Raw genomic sequence first — 14,077 nt, 5'->3', positions numbered from 1 at the left:
GTAGCAGTCACTGGCAGTGAGGCAGGAGGGGGAATCTCAGAGTGGAACAGTCAATGGGAGTAGGGTGGGGGGTGACTATCAGAGTGGAACAGTCAATGACATTAAGGGAGTACGGGACAATCTTAGGGTGGAACATTCAATGACATTGAGGGAGGAGGAGTAATTTCAGTGACACAGTCAATGGCATCGAGGGAGGAGGGGGAATCTCAGAGGGACTAGTCAGTAGGACTAAGGTAGGAGGGGAAAATATCAGACTGGAACTGCCAGTGGTTGTGAGGGAGGAGGGAGAACTTTCAGAGTGGAACAGTCAATATTTATCCCTCAATCAACATCACAAAAACAGATTATCTGGTCATTATCACATTGCTGTTTGTGGGAGCTTGCTGTGCGCATATTGGCTGCCGCGTTTCCTACTTTACAACAGTGACTACATTTCAAAAAAAGTACTTCATTGGGTGTAAAGCGTTTTGGGACATCCTGAGGTCATGAAAAGCGCTATATAAATGCAAGTCTTCCTTTCTTTTCTTTCATTAAGGTAGGAGGAGGAATTTTAGAGTGCAACAGTCAATGGCAGCGAGGGGGGTCCTTAGTTCAAATTCAGTAGTATCTCAAAACTAAAGTTTATCCATTAGTACTGTATATGGTCAAAAAAGTAAAATATTCAGTATGCTCTATCTGTGCCAAGATATGTATCCCTGTGGGAAAGAAATAATTCAAGTGGAATGTGTTTAACTCCATGTTAAAAATAAAATATCCCATTGAGCACTGTGAAATCTGCAGATTATCTGATGAGTTATGATGATTAATTAACATGCAAGTAGCCCAGATGAGGATGATATTTATAGATCTCTGTAACAGTTAGGATAGGCTCTTTGTGCAAATGGAACATGAAATCTGTTAAATTTGAGAAGGATAATTCAGCTGCAGCATTATGATTTCCAGGGTAACACAGAGCAGAGTTTGATCGTTGCCAGATCTGAACTATGAAGCCCAGTATGAAGCTGAATTCCTAATTCCTGAATAGACACAGAGGCATAAGTATATTATTTGGTATGTTGGCTGCTATTTCAAATGGAGTCACCTATTTTTATTATTCAGAAGCGTAACTGAGGTTGCCAGTTTATTTTACATATGAGCCTACTTAAAGCGGACTTTGAAAAGAACAGGATCCATTTGCAATTGAAAGCTACCCAGCAACAAACCCATTTTCATTCACCTTTCAAAAGAAAGACTTGCATTTATATAGCGCCTTTTATGACCTCGCAAAGTGCTTTAAAGAAAGAAGAAGAAAGACTTGCATTTTTATAGTGCCTTTCACGACCACCAGACGTCTCAAAGCACTTTACAGTCAATGAAGTACTTTTTGAAGTGGAGTCACTGTTGTAATGTGGGAAACACGGCAGCCAATTTGCGCTCGCAAGCTCCCACAAACAGCAATGTGATAATGACCAGATGATCTGTTTTTGTTATGTTGGTTGAGGGATAAATATTGGCCAGGACACCGGGGACAACTCCCCTACTCTTCTTCGAAATAGTGCCATGGGATCTTTTACGTCCACCTGAGAGGGCAGATGGGACCTTGGTTTAATGTCTCATCCGAAAGACAGCCAATTAAGTACTTTTGAAGTGGAGTCACTATTATACTGTAGAAAAGGCAGCATCCAATTTGTGCACAGCAAGCTCCCACAAATAGCAATGTGATAATGACCTGGTAACCTGTTTTAGTGATGTTGGTTTAGGGATAAATGTTAGCCAGGATACCAGGAGAACTCCTCTGCCCTTCTTCGAATCGAATTTTAACCCCAAAAACGGGTGGGTTTGGGTCGGGTGGGATGTAAAAATGTAAAAAATCTCAAACCCGAACACAACCCTCCTCAAACCCATCCACTTCCAGTTTTAACAGAGGCAGGGCGCGGGCAACCAAGCCGCTCCCAGGAGCCGAGTCACTAAATTAAATATTTTAATGAGGCTGCGTGCCTAAGATTTTATCTGTGTTTCAGGCTCAACGCAGGCTGGCCAGGTTTCCCAGGCCTCAGGAAACCCGGCAGCTAAAGGGAGGTGAGGACTGCTGCATGGAAGAGGTACATGCTTTTCCAGCACTGCTTGTGGGCCAGGAGGAGCAGGAATGTTTCCACCTGGCCCAGCAAGCAAACCTGTTAACTTCCCCAGTGATCGGACACCCCCCGCGATCACCAACCACCACCCCCCACCCGGCGATCACTGACTCTCCCCTGACTCCCTCCTCCCTCCCTCCAATCTCTCTCCCAACACCCCGCTGATCTCTCCCCAAACCCCCCATCTCTTCCTCCAACCTTTCTCCCAACACCCCTCTGATCTCTCCCCAACTTCCCCATCTCTTCCTCCAACCTCTCTCCGGCTCCCCCATCTCTTCCCGACCTCCCCATCTCTGCCCCTGATCGCTCCCTGACCCCCCATGATTCCCTTTGATCTCTCCTTTGAACTCCCTTCATCTCTCATGGTATCCGGCCTTGTCCACAAAACTGGCCAAGCCCCCAGATCGAATGTATCACCATTGTGAGATTCTGCTAACTGCATCCGTTTGTGGGCCTTCGAGGAGGCTCTTATAATTAAGCCGATTAAGCAATTAAGCAAGGACATTAATAGGCCCGTTTTAAAAGCTTTTTAATATTTCTTTAAATTTACTCAGAAACTGACTACTGTACACCACAGTAACTGTATGGTTTTTTAAAGTCATTTTTAATTATTTAAAATCGGGTTACTCACAGGTGGTGGACTAGACACTCTAAGTAAAACTCCTTGGCCTAGAAATTCACTATGGCCCCGCCAGCTGGCTAACGGCCAAAAGTTAGCGCTGGGCGCCGAGCCATGTGCGACCGTCCGATATTCACTTTTTGCGCCCCAAGTCGGAACCGGCCGCTATTCCAGGGTGTGCCCGCCCCCGCTTGGGGCGCTGAAACTGAATTTCAGCGCTCTAAGTGCCGCTGCGCCACCCGGTGCGGCAGGCTGCGGTACTGCAGGCCTCCTCCTTCTCTTAAGGTGGAGGTGCCTGCAACGGGGAGATCGCCGCTGGATTGTGCCGGCAAATGAGCCCGGCACCATGGAGAAGTGCCGGGCTCGCGGAAAGCAGCCGGCAATGCCGCAGGGGGGGTGGTGGAGGAGGCCGGGGAAGGAGGTGCGGGCAGGCGGCCGCCGAAAAAGCGGCCGGCCGCACCTCCACCTTTATGCGCCCCACTAAGGCTGCAGCAAGGCCCTGGTCTCCGGATGTTAGTAGCGGCCGCCACGGAGGAGGCGGTGGCAACTGAATATGGGCGTCGGGCCGGCATCGGGGCGGAAACGGGGCACTGCGCACACCGATGACGTCATCGGTGCCGGCGCAGCGCTACCGGCTACCGCCGCCATTACCGCCGAGCTCAATATCAGCGCAACCTCCTATACTGGCGCAGAAACCCTCTTTAGGCGGTAACTGGGCGCAAAGCTTGCAGCGCCTTACTGAATTTCTAGGCCCTTATTTTTTGTGATAAACCCAATTTCAGCTGCATTATTGAAACTGCACCAGATTACCACTCTTAAATATATCAAGGAATATTTCTTAATGCAAAAATGTCTTTAAAAATAAGTTATGTTTTAAAACGTTGCTCGGTTGCGCTGGCTCTGGAAGGTTTTACGTTCGCTGATGTGCAAATGAGTTTGAGCGGAAACTTGAGCAAAAAATCTTCAGGAAACGAGCAGAATTTTGGGCGCAATTTACGCACGAATCGCCCATTGTGCCCAAAGCTGAACCTCTTGGCCGAGGATTTTCAATTCAATTCATTGGAGGCTGGGTAGCCAGTATAGGTGAGCAACGGTGATGGGCAAGTGGGACTTAGTACAGGATGCAAGCAGCAGAGCTTTGGATGATTTGGAGATGTTGAAGGATGGAGACCAGCAAGGAGGATATTGCAGAAGTTGAGTCTGGTGGTGACAAACATTTGAAGAACCTTGTCAGCAGTGGAGCTAAGGATAGCAGCAGTGGCAAGCAAGTAGCTGAATGTAAGCCATTTGGTAGCAATAGGGTATTGGGCTTGAAGCATAGCTCTGAGTCAAACAGAATGCTGATGTTGCATGCAACTTGCTTCAGCCCAAGTGAGCAGCCAGGGAGGGGGTTGGAGTCAATGGCAAAGTTTTGTGGGCAGTTGAAAATGATGGTTTTAGTCTTCCCCTATTCAATTGCAGAATATTCTGGCTTGTTCACGACCTAATGTAAAATAGGTTGTCTGACAACATAGTCATTGTCGTTGAATTGAGAGAAGTGGTGGAGAAGTAGAGCTGGGCGTTGTCAGCATACATATGAATGCTGACCCCATATCTATGGATGATGTCATTGAAGGGCAGCATATGAATGAGGTCCTTAGGCTAAAAGGGAGGATAGAGATTAGCAATAGGTGGAGGGAATGGATGGTTCAAGGGTGCTCTTTTTGAGGAGGGGGCGATGATGGCGGTTTAGAAAAGGAAGAGGGACAGTGGATGGAGGGCCAGAGGAGGGAGAGGTGGGAGTTGGACAATAAATTTGGGACAGAGCTGGGGCAGTTTTTCATGGGGAGAAGGGTAAGGACAGTGTGGATGGTGGTACGTAGGGAGATGTGGATGGTGTCATGAATCTTACCATTCATGAAGAAATGACTCATGAAATAACACTGGGTGGCCAGCTGGTGGCGCCGTCCAAGGAGTATAAATACTCGGGCGTGGGCCCAGCTTGCCCAGGACGTTTTTGTAACCAGGAACTAGTGATGCAACTAGAATCTAGCGAGTTTTCTTACGTCAGATGGTAAGGGAAATGAAGAAGTGGGCAGAGATATCCATATCAATGATTGAGATCTCAAAAGTGGTTAGGCCATTTAGGATGGCCATGGCTATGGCAGGGGGAGTTGATGTGAAAGCTGAAGGTAATGGAGGACAGGAGTGCAGAGCAGTCAGAGAAGAGGGATAAGGTGAAGTAAAGTGCGGGTTGTAATCAGCAACGATGAGTATTTCCTCAGTGCACAGGCTGAGGGAAGAGAAAATGGAGCTGAAGAAAGGGAGATGTTTAAAAGAAGAGAAGACCCGAGGAGTAAGGAGAGAGCTGAAATGCGACTTGGAATTGAGAGCCTTGCCACGGCAGTCTGTGAGGAATAAGTAGTGCAGCATGTAGCCTATTGGGGAGTGATGAGCAGGAAGGAGTTACAACCCACAAGCCAAGATTCTATAAGTGCCAGAATGTTAACTAATTATTCCAAAATGAGTCAGGAAGAATGAGGGAGCGAATGTGCTGGGGGTAAGGTGGTGGTTGATGACCCACCAGTGGGACTTGGGAGGGAGGCTGCAGGAGGTGTAATGGGGATATGGAGAATGTTTGAGAGGTTAACCCCTGGGGTATGAGTTGGGCAGGCTGGTTACTGAGAGCAGGGGTTGAGGTTGCTACTCTCGGAGGGTCAGTGATGGGCTCTGTGGAGAACATAAGAACATAAGAAATAGGAGCAGGAGTAGGCCATACGGCCCCTCGGGCCTGCTCCGCCATTCAATAGGATCATGGCTGATCTGAATCTAGACTCACGTCCACTTTCGTGCCCTCCCCGTAACCCCTAATTCCCTTATCTGCTAGGAAAATGTCTATCTCCATTTTAAATTTATTTAATGTTGCAGCTTCCACAGCTCTCTGGGGTAGCAAATTCCATAGATTTACTACCCTCTGAGTGAAGAAGTTTCTCCTCATCTCAGTTTTGAAAGGGCAGCCCCTTATTCTAAGATTATGCCCCCTAGTTCTAGTCTCACCCATCAGTGGAAACATCCTCACCGCATCCACCCGATCAAGTCCCCTCACAATCTTATATGTTTCGATAAGATCGCCTCTCATTCTTCTGAACTCCAATGAGTAGAGGAGTAGAGCCCCAACCTATTCAACCTTTCCTCATACGTCAACCCCCTCATCTCTGGAATCAACCGAGTGAACCTTCTCTGAACCGCCTCGAGAGCAAGTAAATCTTTTCTGAAATATGGAAACCAAAACTGCACGCAGTATTCCAGGTGTGGCCTCACCAATACCCTGTATAACTGCAGCAAGACTTCCCTGTTTTTATACTCCATCCCCCTTGCAATAAAAGCCAAGATTCCATTGGCCTTCCTGATCACCTGCTGCACCTGCATACTAACTTTTTGTGTTTCATGCACCAGGACGCCCAGATCCCTTTGTACTGTAGCACTTTGCAGTTTCTCTCCATTTAGATAATAACTTGCTCTTTGATTTTTTCTGCCAAAGTGCATAACCTCACACTTTCCAACATTATATTGCATCTGCCAAATCTCTGCCCACTCACTTAGCCTATCTATGTCCTTTTGCAGGTTTTTTATGTCCTCCTCACTCATTGCTTTCCCTCCCATCTTTGTATCGTCGGCAAACTTGGATATGTTGCACTCGGTCCCTTCCTCCAAATTGTTAATATAGATTGTAAAGAGTTGGGGTCCCAGCACTGACCCCTGCGGAACACCACTAGTTACTGATTGCCAGCCCGAGAACGAACCATTTATCCCAACTCTTTGTTTTCTGTTAGATAGCCAATCTTCCACCCATGCCAGTATATTACCCCCAATCCCGTGATTTTTTTATCTTGATCAGTAATCTTTTGTGTGGAACCTTTTCAAATGCCTTTTGGAAGTCCAAATACACTACATCCACTGGTTCCCCTTTATCCACCCTGTATGTTACATCCTCAAAGAATTCGAGCAAATTTGTCAAGCATGACTTCCCCTTTGTAAAACCACGTTGACCCTGTCCTATTAAATTATGTTTATCGAAATGCTCTGTTACTGTTTCCTTAATAATGGACTCCAACATTTTGCCAACCACAGATGTTAGGCTAACTGGACTATAGTTTCCAGCTTTTTGTTTACTTCCCTTCTTAAATAAGGGTGTTACATTAGCAGTTTTCCAATCTGCCGGGACCTTTCTTGAGTCCAGGGAGTTCTGGAAAACGATCACCAATGCATCCACAATCCCTACCGCCACTTCTCTCAAGACCCTAGGATGTAGGCCATCAGGTCCGGGGGATTTATTTGCCTTAAGTCCTATTATTTTACTGAGTACCATCTCCTTAGTGATTTTAATTGTGTTTATCTCCTCCACCCCCCATTGCCCCCTGTTTGTCCAGTGTTGGGATATTTTTAGTGTCCTCTACTGTAAAGACTGATACAAAATATTTGTTCAGCGTCTTTGCCATCTCCATGTTCCCCAACACTAGTTTCCCGGTCCCATCCTCTAAGGGACCAACGTTCACCTTAGCCACCCTTTTTCTTTTTATATAGCTGTAGAAACTCTTGCTATCTGTTTTTATATTTTTTGCTAGTTTACTTTCATAATCTATCTTCCCTTTCTTAATTCATCTTTTGGTTATTGTTTGCTGGCTTTTAAATGCTTCCCAATCTTCTATCCTCCCCCTAGATTTGGCTACTTTATATACCCTTGTTTTCAGTCGAATACTATCCTTTATTTCTTTACTAAGCCACGGATGGCTGTCTTTTCTTTTACTCCCCTTTTTCCTCAGTGAAATATATTTATCTTGAAAGATGTGAAATATCTCCTTGAATGTAGACAACTGCTCTTGTACCGTCTTACACTTTAATCTGTTTTCCCAGTCCACTTTAGTCAATTCTACTCTCATACCTTCATAGTCTCCTTTATTTAAGCTTAGTACGCTGGTTTGAGATCCAACTCTCTCACCCTCAAACTGAATTTGGAATTCAACCATATTATGGTCACTCATTCCAAGGGGATCCTTTACTAGGACATTTTTTATTAATCCTGTCTCATTACACAGGACCAGATCTAAGATTGCCTGCCCCCTGTTTGGTTCAGTTACATACTGCTCAAGGAACCCATCCCTAATACACTCTATGAACTCTTCCTCAATGCTGCCATGCCCAATTTGATTAGTCCAGTCAATATGAAAGTTAAAATCCCCCATGATTATAGCTGTTCCCTTATTACAAACCCCAACTATTTCCTGATTTATACTCTGACCAACAGAGTTGCAACTGTTAGGAGGCCTATAGACTACGCCCACTAGTGACTTTCTCCCCTTATTATTCCTTATCTCCACCCAAACTGTTTCACCATCCTGACCCTTTGACACAATATCATTTCTGACTATTGCAGTGATTCCATCCTTGATTAACATAGCAACCCCACCTCCCTTTCCTTCCTGTCTGTCCTTCCTAATTGTCAAATACCCTTGTATGTTTAGTTCCCAGTCATGATTATCTTGCAGCCATGTTTCCGTAATGGCCACCAGATCATACCCATGTGTAGTTATTTGTACCGTCAACTCGTCAATTTTGTTACGAATGCTGCGTGCATTCAGATAAAGAACTTTCAAATCTGTTTTCTGACAATTTATTCCTGCTTTTACCCCTTTTACTACTTTACCTTTATCATTATACATTCTGTCCCTTCCTGACATGCTCTGGTTTTAATTCCCCTGCTGCTACCTTGCTCTATTGCCTTCTCCACTGTCATTTTTATTTTTCGCTCTCTTAAAACCTCCCCCCCACTAATTAGTTTAAAGCCCTCTCTACAGCCCTAGTTATTCGATTCGCCAGGATTCTAGTCCCAGCACTGGCCAAGTGAAGTCCGTCCCAACGGAACAGCTCTCTCCTGTCCCAGTACTGATGCCAGTGTCCCAGGAAGCAAACCCATTTCTCCCACACCAGTCTTTGAGCCACGCATTTAACTCTCTAATTTTATTTATCCTAGCCAAATTTGCACGTGGCTCAGGTAGTAATCCAGAGATTATTACCCTTGTGGTTCTGCTTTTTAATTTGGCCCCTAGCTGCTCAAACTCCCTCAGCAGAACCTCCTTCCTTGTCCTATCTATGTCATTGGTACCAACATGGACCACGACAACTGGATCCTCCCCCTCCCACTCCAAGTTTCTCTCCAGCCCAGAGGAGATGTCCTTAACCCTGGCACCGGGCAGGCAACACAGCCTTCGGGACTCTCGCTCTCAGCTGCAAAGAACTCTATCTATCCCCCTAACGATACTATCCCCTACCACTACAACATTTCTTTTCACTCCCCCCACTTGAATGGCCCCCCGCTCCACGGTGCTGTGGCCAGGTTGCTCATCCTCCCCGCAGTCCCTGTTCCCATCCTCACAGGGAGTAAGAGCCTCAAACCTGTTGGACAAGAGCAAGGGCTGCGGCTCCTCCAACACTACCTCCTGGATCCCCGTACCTGCCTCACTTCTAGTCACACCTAGGGTTAACCCTAACCCTAACCCTAACCCTGGCCAAGGACTACATCTGAATTGATTAATCTAATTGGTGTGACTACCTCCTGATACACAGAGTCCAGGTAACTCTCCCCCTCCCTGATGTGTCTCAGTGTTTGAAGCTCGGAATCCAGCTCTTCAACACGGAGCCGGAATTCCTCGAGCAGCCAACACTTACTGCAAATGTGATCACTGTGAGCATCAATGGTGTCCACCAGCTCTCACATATTGCAGCAGCAACACATCACCTGATCTCCCATTCTATGTAATTAATTAAATTTATTAATATTATTTTTAAATACCCTCTGCTCCGATTCTAGATGATGAATAGTGCACCTTAGGAACTAAAAACCACAGAGTTTAAGTTTAAAAAAGAGAGAAATACTTACCAACCAATCACTTACCCGCTTTCTGGTGACATCACACTTGGATTACTTTTTACCTCCCTCCTTCCCTTCGAGTTCCGAGTTCGGAGACTGGTACGCCTTACCTGGTCTCTGGGGCCTTTTATTGTCTCGCTCTGCCACTCGAGATTCCCACTGACGCTGTGAGGCCTTACCTGGTCTCTGGGGCCTTTTATTGTCTCGCTCTGCCGCTCGAGATTCCCGCCGACGCTGTGAGGCCTTACCTGGTGTCTGGGGCCTTTTATAGCCCCGCTCTGCCACTCGAGATTCCCACTGACGCTGTGAGGCCTTACCTGGTCTCTGGGGCCTTTTATAGCCCCGCTCTGCCGCTCGAGATTCCTGCCGATGCTGTGAGGCCTTGCCTGGTCTCTGGGGCCTTTTATAGCCCTGCTCTGCCGCTCGAGATTCCCGCCGAGCACAACAGAAGGTACACAAAACTTGGTAGAACTCCAAGCAGTGTCAAACCTGGTTTAAAAAGTCTTCCGGAGGTCGGAGGACAAAAGTCGACCAATGGGGACACGAGCACCGGGACCGTGGTGAGTCTGGTTAGATCATGAGGGGGCTGGTCGGCAGTTTAAATGTGGAGCCAGGAGGAGCAATTTCACACGCGGCACTCCCCCGGTGCAGAAAGACATACTGGACCCCCACCAGAAAACGGGTGCTGCACAATCCAATTTTTAGGCCCTCAATTTTTACAATATTTCCAGTGAGACTACAGTTATGGTAATGAATTTCTGAGGTTATGTGATCTAGGCTAGAGGTGACCAAACATCTGGTTTTCTGAGCTGTAAAGCCACATCCTGGACACTCAGGAAACCAGCAAAAAAAAACACAGGAAATAGCTTCTCAGACTGTGACAGTGCCTTTTTAGGGAAAAGCAGATTATGTTTTCATTTCCAAAGTTAGGCTATTACTGATCAAGGCCCTTGAAAGCTGTAAAAATGGCTGCTGAGTTTTTCCAGTGACCTTGAGAAAATGTACAATGTTGAATATTTTGTCCAAGTATTTTGGAAAGTCTCAATAACACATTTATTTCAAGGCATGTATACTGTTTACTACATGGGCAGGGACGTGGAGAATGAGTGCAAGCAATGGAGAAAAGGAAGCAGAGTGAGGGAAGTCACTATCAATCCTTAGCTGAAACCAAACTGCCACATTTTAGCAACCTTGATAATTAAGCTGAGATTGATTTGAAGATTGGAGGCAAAATGTAATTATGCAAGGATATGTATTCCTACATTATGTTTGGTCAACAAACATGGTATGTTCATCATATTTTATCCACAGGTCAGCTTGGCTCAGTTGGTAGTGCTTGCCTCTGAGCCAGTAGATTGTGGGTCCAGGCCCCCACTTCAGGACTTGAGCACGTGGTCTAGGCTAACACTTCAGTGCAGTACTGAGGGAATGTTGTATTGTTGGATGTAACATCTTTCAGCTATTCTGTCTATTCAGGTGGTATGTAACAAAAATCCCATGATATTATTCAAGAATGAGCAGGAGTTCTCCTAATAACTGTCTCTCAATAACAGATTACCTAGTCATTTATTTCATTGCTGTTTGTGGGACCTTGCTGTGAGTAATTTGGCTCTATGTTTATCTACATAATAACAGTGACTACATTTCAAAAAGTATTTCATGCCTGTGAAATGCTTTTGGGCACCCTGAAAATGTGATAATGGAAGTTCTTTCATCTAGGTAGCTGTTAGCCACCTTACCTCATCCTGTAATTTCCATATATGATATAGTTTACATTGCCATAATATGCACTAAGCAAAACGACTGTGAACAGGATATAACATGTCTTTTTTTAAATGTCCATAGATTTCCAGAATCTGCCGTTTCCATCCTGAAAAATGGACATCTCCGAGAAAGGCTTCTTCAGTCTTTGTTTCTTGACAAGCTTTATTGGGAAAGTCAGGGAGGTCGCAGAGGAATTGAGAAGCTGATTGATGTGATCGAAAGGAGGGCAATGATTTTTCTTACTTATATTAATGCACATGGATTCAAGGTGCGAGCGATGAATGAGTGATTGTTTGCACTATTGATTAGTATCCTGTAAAGTATCAATTATTGATAAAATAGGTTTATTCCTCAAGATCATTGCTGACAGGAATGTTCTCTATTAATTTCTTCACATATAAACTCTACATTATAGATGTAAGAAGTCACACAACACCAGGTTATAGTCCAACAGTTTTATTTGAAATCACAAGCTTTCGGAGCACTTCTCCTTCATCAGGTGAAGTGAAGAGATGCATAAAGACACAGCTTATATTTTCAATTTCAATTTCAATTTCAATTTTATTGGTCACATAACTAAATACAAGAAGTGTAACCTAGTCAGTGAAATGCTTTTTTCTTGACGAGCCGAGAGCACCAAGCAGCAAGAACACTTAGCTGCCTGGTACGCACGAAGCTCGCAAGGACGGCAGCCAGCTTCATCGGCGCCATCACAAAAAAACACATACCGACATATACATGCATACATACTTTAAATATAAATAAAGCAGACATAAAATAAATAAAAGACATAAAAAGACAGCACATAAAATGAACAAGCAATAATGTAAAAAAAGTAATTTCTACAGTAATTACATTGATATTTCTACCCAGGCTTCTAGAATAATCTCTGGTTACAGGGTGGCCGTACTGGGAGAGCATCGTGAGGAACTCACAACCTATAATTAAATAAATTTAATTAATTAATTAAAAAATTAATAAAATTAAATAAATAAAGTGCCCCCTCAGTCTTTCTCGATGTTTCCATCTTGGTCTCTCTCGATGTTTCCCCTCTCTCTCTCTCGATGTTTCCTCTCAGTTTTTCTCGATGTTTCCACTCGGTTTCTTTCACACACCTGGCCTGCACATTACCCCTGGCTGTCCAACTTGGCGTCCTGGTAACCGGGTTCCGCTCCAGCTCTCATCCTTCAAACTGTCACTCCAGCTCTCATCCTTCAAACTGTCTCTCCAGCTCTCGACCTTCAACCTGTCTCTCCAGCTCTCGTCCTTCAAACTGTCTCTCCAGCTCTCGTCCTTCAAACTGTCTCTCCAGCTCTTGTCCTTCAAACTGTCTCTCCAGCTCTCGACCTTCAAACTGTCTCTCCAGCTCTTGACCTTCAAACTGTCTCTCCAGCTCTCGACCTTCAAACTGTCTCTCCAGCTCTCGACCTTCAAAGTCAGAGAATAATGCCAGATGATTACAGGTAATCTTTCTAACTGCCATTTATCACACCTCAGCAGAGAGAGAATCACAGCAATCAAAGGTGTCAATGGTGTCCAAACAGGTCAGTCAGGAAAACATTACATCAAAGAACAATGAGGTGGGGTCACAAGGGGTCAAATGTTGCAGATGCTGGGGTGATGATCATGAACGGACACTGCGCAACAATCGCCAGGCAGGAGTGTTCCCTCCCAGTCGGGGAACACTTCAGCAGTCAAGGACATTCAGCCTCTGATCTTCGGGTAAGCATTCTGCAAGGCGGCCTTCGAGACACACGACAACGCAAAATCGTAGAGCAGAAACTGATAGCCAAGTTCCACACTCATGAGGACGGCCTCAACCGGAATCTTGGGTTCATGTCACGCTACATGTAGCCCCACCTGACGTAGAGTCATCCAGACTCGAGTCGTCATTGGCTTGTTCTCTCTACACAGATGCGGCCGGACCTGCTGTGATTTCCAGCAAAAAAAATGTTTTTTTATCTGTTTTTTGTTTTTCATACAGACCCCAGCATCTGAAACATTTGACCCCTTGTGACCCCACCTCATTGTTCTTTGATGTAATGTTTTCCTGACTGACCTGTTTGGACACCATTCACACCTTTGATTGCTGTGATTATCTCTCTGCCAAGGTGTGATAAATGGCAGTTAGAAAGATTACCTGTAATCATCTGGCATTATTCTCTGACTATATAAGCTGTGTCTTTATGCATCTCTCCACTTCACCTGACAAAGGAGCAGCGCTCCGAAAGCTTGTGATTTCAAATAAAACTGTTGGACTATAACCTGGTGTTGTGTGACTTCTTACATTTGTCCACCCCAGTCCAACACTGGCATCTCCACACCATGGCTACATTATAGATGTAATTATAGTCATCAAAAGGTAAGACAATATTTAAGAGGCAGGCGAGTGTTTGCAACTCAAAAGTTACTTATCAGCAAAAGTACTTAAAGGGGAAGGTAATTCTAGGTGGAGCACTTTTTATACAAGGTTCTTCCCCATTAGATACTGAAAAAATAGATTGATCAAAGTTTGATTAATTTTTCAAAAGTAGGTTTCCTTGCCTGCTGAGAAACATATGGCATTGGGCCTTTGTATCAGCTAGGTTTCTCCATGACATCAACATAACTAGTTAGTTTACCAGAGTGATGTGGCTCTCGATTGCTCGCGGGCTGGTCTGAGATTATATCCCC

General features: G+C 45.1%; 1 protein-coding gene across 1 annotated transcript in view; it reads left to right on the top strand.

Annotated features, from left to right (window-relative positions):
- The window catches only part of gask1b (golgi associated kinase 1B), a 123,992-nt gene extending 112,130 nt beyond the window's left edge, over positions 1 to 11,862 (top strand). The window contains exon 4 of the mRNA XM_086010593.1: positions 11,486 to 11,862. Within this exon, the coding sequence (XP_085866719.1) occupies positions 11,486 to 11,693 (208 nt within the window). The 3' untranslated portion in view covers positions 11,694 to 11,862. The remainder of the gene's footprint in view (positions 1 to 11,485) is intronic.
- The last annotated feature ends 2,215 nt before the right edge of the window (positions 11,863 to 14,077 follow it).

Source organism: Somniosus microcephalus, chromosome 2 (genome assembly GCF_052327205.1).
Source record: "Somniosus microcephalus isolate GS21.2 chromosome 2, FLI_Smic_1.0, whole genome shotgun sequence".
NCBI lineage: Eukaryota > Metazoa > Chordata > Chondrichthyes > Squaliformes > Somniosidae > Somniosus > Somniosus microcephalus.
The sequence above is the reverse complement of the archived record's forward strand: the minus strand, read 5'-3'. Positions and strand labels throughout refer to the sequence as shown.